Genomic DNA, 6525 nt, shown 5'->3' on the forward strand with positions numbered 1-6525 from the left:
CGAACTAGGCGCAGGCAGTTATGAATTAATGAAGGATAAGAGGAGGGAGGACAGTGAAAATGTGCTGGAGGTACTAGGGGAGAGGACTGAGTCCTGCTTTGATCTCTGACAAACACCCAGGTAAAGGAATAATGGAGCAGGATTTCCCAGTTCTTCCAAGTACTTAAGAACAATCCTCTCCATTGGTGGAGTCTCTGTCATTGTCTCCTGTAGCTAGAGTCTTTCTGGTCCTGCCTGGCCCACAGTCAGGACAAATCTCTCTCTCCAGCCAGTACTGCAGCTGCTTAGATCCAACCAGCTAAACACACAGAGACTTATATTGCTTGCAAACTGTATGGCCACAGCAGGCTTCTTGTTATCTAGTTCTTCTATCTTAAATTAACCCATTTCTATAACTCTATACGTTGCCACATGGCTCGTGGCTTATGGGCATCTTTACATGTTGCTTGTCATGACAGCAGCTGGCGGTGTCTCTCCGCCTCCACCTTCCTCTTCCCAGAATTCTTCTCTCTGCTTGTCCCGCCTATATTTCCTGCCTAGCCACTGGCTAATTAGCATTTTATTTATACAGAGTAATATCCACAACAGTTTTCTTTCTCAGTTGATTGACTCCAGCTGGTCATCCCTGGCATCTTCATCATCATCATCACCCAGCAAGCCAGCTTCCTCAGCAGAGTCAGCGGCACCTGCCACAGACTCCGTGCTCACACTGCTCTGTTCCTCTTCACTTTTGTTCTTCATCTCTTTTTGGGGTGGAAAGGTCACATCTGCCTGTTTGTTCTATTCTTTTCCATTTTTCCCAGGCTTCCCTGCAGAGAATCCACTTTCTTAATGGCCTGAAGATCAATAACTTTTAACTTTCAGACCTGGAAGAAGAACCCTGATGTCTACTCTTCACATTGAATCTACTTTTACCCCTCTGGGGGATGTTTCCTGACACACACAGGCATTTAGAATGCACCACAGCCTGAACAATCGGAGGAAGAGGAAGAACAGATGCTGGGTTACTGTATATCCAGTCATGATAATCCTAGTGAATGTCATAGCCCAAGTCACAATAGGCTCAGCCTGTGACAGCCAACCTCTGTGAGCACTGATGGAGCTCTAAGTTCTATGAACCTCCACAATTTTCTAGACTGTGTTCATAATCAGGGTATGTGTTCTAATGCCCTCTGCTCACAATCACATCACTTACCAGGGATGGTTCTGTCCAGAGTGTGATTTCAAGTGTCCTTCACAGTTACTACATTGTATGAGTTAGCAGGCATCACAATGATGTGTGAGAACAGGGAAATTTATTTTTTTAATGAAGAGCAATGAAAATGCAGAGTAATTAGAACAATCTTATTGTGACCTGATCCAATGAAAGGGAGTAAAATAGCTGGCTTGGCTACTCTCTTAGCAAATCAAGACAAAGCTCACAACTAAAGAGTTAACAACCAGGTCTCAGGTCAGTCAGTACTCTAGGCAAGCACTTTTTCTTCAGCCATCTTCAGTGTGTGCACAGCACCTCCTATCTGAGTATCCTGGGATGGAATCTCCTGCTTTTCTTCAAAACCATCTTTATAAGAGAGAAGGTCGATACTGCTCAGTTCAGTTTGACAGTTCTGTACCAATACTCCACCAAGCAGCCAAACAATGGGAGGTAAAGAGGGAAAGACAATGTCATAAATGAATTCAGTTCATTTTGATGCTGGCAAGTCTTAGACCATAATGTCCTTGATCGTACTTCATGAAAATACGGGATACCTGGACTGTGAACCTGAAACTTAGATTACTGACTGAATAGGATACAGAGGAGAGCATTCAGGTTCTTAGTCTGACCATAAGTTTATAACTATCACATACCGGCAAGTCCGTGGTGAACCTGTTTTGACAGAGGCACATTTAGAAATGCAAATTTGCCTTTCTGATTCCACAAGACAACTGTGGCCATGGGCCCATTATACTACAAGTTAAGTTAGACTCTGTGGTGTGGATCCACTGAACACTATTTTGTTTCCAATGAATCACAGTGTCTGAAACCATGTATGTGTTCGTATACCCGATGATGAAAGTCACACCACCTAGACTTTCATTTCTCAATATCCAGAAGCAGCCTATTTATTGCCAACACCAACAAAGTGTGCTCTCCGTGTCATAAACACAGCGCCTGCAGCATTCAAGGCAGATGCGTGTAGCAAAGGCTACTGTCTTGGGCTGCCTTTGGGCAGTGAGTATATCCAGGAGCTCAGGACATACTTGGGTAAATTTCTCCACTAGAATATAACCCTGGCTATTATAGCACTCTAGAGGGGCAGGGTAGAGCTCTACACTCAACTTGCTTAGATTGGCCATGCTTTGCAGAAGGTCCTTCAATACAGCCATGGAGAAGTCATTATCATAGAAATTGGCGCTGGTGAGCTGGGAGCACTGGCTCAGAGCAGGCAAGAGGGCACTGAGCTGAGAGTCCTTCATCCTGCACTGCATTAACTCCAGGTTCTGCAGTGTGTCTGCTACATTCTCTAGGAGAACTCGGAGATGTGTGGGACGTAACTCGGATAACTCTACACCATTGAGGACCAGGTGTTTCAGGTGACAGAGCTTCTGACACTGTGACAAGTATTTCAGGTCTGACTGTGAGAGATGACGAAGAGTGATACACAAGGACTCCAAGGGGGTCTTCAGGCATCTAGGGAAAAAACAGGAAATTAGTTCTGGCTAATGAAGGACATTAGTAAGGATGACACTGAGACAGAAGGGACCACATATGTAAAGTCAGTATAGTCTTATGCTGAAGGTCAACACTTGGGATATAACCTATTGGTTCCTGCTCATTTAATTTTCTCCTGAGACATATACAAAAGGTGAGACAGTCTCAGACTACAGATCTGTAGCTGCCTGTCCTCACTCTGTCAAACAGAACTAAACTTTGCAACAGCAGGTTGGGAGGTCATACCCAGAGAGGACCATCACAAAAAGGTTCTGGAAACATCTCGGTATGTGTCCTGCATAGCTCCTCACTGTCCCTCTTCTTAATCACATCCTGTATGCCTGATTTCAGTGCTCCACCTTTGAAACCGATGGTCCTCCACCCCAGCATCACCCACTTCCACCTACTAAGTCTCAACCTGTGCTCATATTATCTTCCTCTCTGGGAGAGTTCAAGGCTGACAGAGGATCCAACACAAGCTGGTCCCTGTTGACAGATTTGTGAGTACAGGGCTCCTTAGGATCCTGTGTAGGTGTGAGTTGTCCACACCTCAGGGCCTGCGAATCTGTCCAGTCCCTTCCCATTACTGTAGCCAGGATCTCAAGGAGGAATATTCAGAGCACACTCACTGGGTCTGACCCACCCAATGGACCTGCTTTCAAGGCAGCTCTCTAAACATCTCCTACCCCAGCTCTGACTCTGCTAAATGAATGGTCAGTTATGAAGGAAGCAACTCCACCCTTACATACTGTAATGAGTCCATCATTCTAAAATCCACAGTGTCACACACACCCCAGGGGACAACTAATGCTGAAGCAAAGGGAAAAGGTTTGCTGTCACAGAAGAAACAGCTCTCCATCCTTCCTTACCTGAACAACTGTTTCATGTGGTCAGAGGAAAAGTAGACTCCATTCATAGAGAAATGCTGGAGACAGTTGAGTTTGGAGAACTGAGAAAGGACCTTGATAGCACACTTCTCTGTGTATGTCAAAGAAGGACATACAACCCTGTCTGTGTCTAAGTAGATCTGAGTTAGATGTAATTTGCGAAGATTTCTCATACGGCCAAGGCAAGATGCAAAGTGAACCAGGAAGGGCAGAACCTGGTTTGTGAATAGTTCCAATTCTTCGATATAGTGTGGCTGGAAAATGTCCAAGACTTTCTTGATAATCTCAACAGGGAGGGCACAAATAGTCATCCTCAGACAGCAGAGCCTCACAGAGCCTTTTCTCTGCTGGGCCCACTGCAACAAGCATGTTTCATGTTCTTTCAGATGGAAACTGAAGCTAAAGTCAGTGACCACCTTCAAACGCGGCCTCAGAGCATATCTAGGAAGGTCCCTCCCTACTTGCTTCTCACTCCCAGTCTCTGTTGAGTGGGCTTCTTCCTGTGTTCTAGTCGAGACATCCAGGAAATCGTGGTGCACATTCCTCAAGTCAAGGACTTGCAGCTTCCACCGTCTGGGAGGGAAAAGGAAGGCGTTTCGTAATGTAAACCAGGAACTGACACAGAGACAGTTTATGTCCCAGTTCCCTATTGTCAGCTCCAACACAGCCCCTCTCCCCTGCCAGGCCAGGACTCTTAGCCGGAACTGCATCTGGAGACCTTCCTCCCTCCCTCCATTCAGTGATTCTAGACTTGGGTCTCTTTCACATCAAATGCCTGTAGGAGAGCCAGAGGAAGGCTCATCCCACTATGGCTTCATGGACTCTGAGCTGTCCTCCACTCCTGACTGCCATTTATATCAGCTCTCAACCTGAATAGACGTTCTACAGACTTCCAAGTTGTAACAACAGAAGCCTCTGTCCACTTTGACCCCATTCTCCCTCACCTCACATGAATTTACCACTGGCTCAGTGACTACCCTTCTCTTCTCCTTGGGCTTTGCTTACCTGGGACGAACCTTCTGTGACTGCAGCATGTCTAGGCCATCCAGAACAGCTTGCAATGCCTCCACATCAGGGGTCTTCATCAGGGCCCCCACAGGGAGACAAGAAAAGGGCCAGGCTGCCACCATTGCCTTTAATAGTTCCATGTGTCTACCGTCAAAGGCCTCCTTGAACAGTGGTGGGAAGAAATTTGTGGGCATGGACTCCAGGGCAGAGATGGCCAAGGCCTGGTTGCTCAGCAGGGTCTGCACTGCCAGCTTGTAGAGTGTGGGTATGTTCTTGATACTCATGCTGATAGATCTTCGTTCAGGAGGAACCTGGGCAAGCATTTAGGAGACATATATTCAGCTTATGTTTTGGGAATTCCTACTTTTCACATGTTGCAGGAACCAGAGGATCAGAGTCCTTCGTCTGGCAATAATGGAGAACTCTATTGTACCATCTGGTGGTGTCAAAGCCAAGCTTCCATCACTCTCAGCATGTGGAGTCTCTTATAAGCCCCCACACGGGCACAAATTAATCATTGTTCCACTGGGTACTCAAAGTTAGAAGGGCTATTCAGTAGCATGCAGACTGACCAGACCCTTGCTGCAGGAAAAGACACTGACCATCTTTCCAGGCTCTCCAGAAAATACAGTGCTGATGCCACCTGGCTGACCCACCCTCATTGTGCTTTCAACAAACTGATCCCTCCTGGGATGGACTGAAAAGAATTTGTGAAATGCTGTCAGTCCACACTACTTCTAAATGCTTTAGAGACAGGTGTGGAGGTACTGAGCTATATTATACTCATTTGGGGGAGGAGGTAAAAGGTCTTTAAATTTATGGGCACTAGGCCACATAGTCAGACCATGTCTGAAATATAAGTCATGCAACTTTCCCCAACACAACTAAAAATCATGCTATTGAAAGAGAACACCTGTAAAACGACAGTCTCAGATGAGAGCCAGGTGTACAGAGGCTACAGGGATGAAAATATCCCATGGTACCTTGGGGTCTTTGGAGGAAGAAGGAGATGAGAAAAATAATCTGCCAATATTTATATTTTTGTTTTGACTTTGAAATATGTGTAGCCTGTGTTGGAGGCTTGAGTGGAATTGGCTAAACTTCCAAACCCGAATGGATTTCACTCATTATGTATCCCAGGCTGCCACTAGTCTCCATGCTCCTCCTCCCTGTCATTAGGTGTATTGGAATTGTATTTTTTTTCCACCATACATGGCTGGTACACTCTGCATTTAAAACGCTGCATAAATGTTACCATCTAGGAGCCTATAATCCATCTCTTTGGAAGATGAGTTTGGAGGATTCCAAGTCATACTAATCTAATAAGTATATTTCAGGCTAGTCCAAGTTGGGGGAATTTCAAAGAAAATATTATTTAAAATGTCTTCATTGAAGTTGCTTAGTAGTGGGGTTTGATCACAAGTGCTGTAGCATTCAACCACATTTCCAGGTCGTCTATTTCCTTTTGTTTAATTTTATGTAGAGGTAAGTTCTGCCTTGCTTGTTTTGATCCGTCTCAAAAGTGAAATGAGCCAAAGAAACTAACATGTAAACTCCTATGTGATGGCCATTTTCATTAAAACCAAACTACACCAAATCTAAAAATATTAAATTTTAATCTGGAAGCTTCTGGAAATGTAGCTTTGTTGGTGATAAGGTTAGACCAGCTCGTACTAGGCCTGATGGAGGTTAGTGACTTACCTGATATGGACACTGGTTACAGGCTCCTATTTCCAGCAAGGCTAGGCAGTGACTCCAGGCTCCAGGACTCAGGTTCTATTCTCCTAGGCCTCCTCTGACCCTTTTATACTGTTTCCTCCTCACCCCTCCCCAGCAGCCCCACCCTTCTACTAAAATCTTATATCTGATTGGTCCAATGAGTCTTCACCCACTTAATCCTGTTAATGATTGATTTTTTTCTACTGTAGGTTGATTGAA

General features: G+C 45.2%; 1 protein-coding gene across 1 annotated transcript; it reads right to left on the minus strand.

The window, feature by feature from the left end:
- Positions 1-2103: 2103 nt before the first annotated feature.
- LOC114707469 (PRAME family member 12-like) lies at positions 2104-4871 on the minus strand. Its single transcript, XM_028890203.1, has 3 exons — positions 4585-4871; positions 3562-4152; positions 2104-2671 (listed from the first exon to the last, which is right to left on the minus strand). The coding sequence occupies exons 1-3, from the start codon at positions 4869-4871 to the stop codon at positions 2104-2106; spliced, it is 1446 nt and encodes a 481-aa protein (XP_028746036.1).
- Positions 4872-6525: the final 1654 nt, after the last annotated feature.

Source organism: Peromyscus leucopus, chromosome 2 (assembly GCF_004664715.2).
Source record: "Peromyscus leucopus breed LL Stock chromosome 2, UCI_PerLeu_2.1, whole genome shotgun sequence".
NCBI lineage: Eukaryota > Metazoa > Chordata > Mammalia > Rodentia > Cricetidae > Peromyscus > Peromyscus leucopus.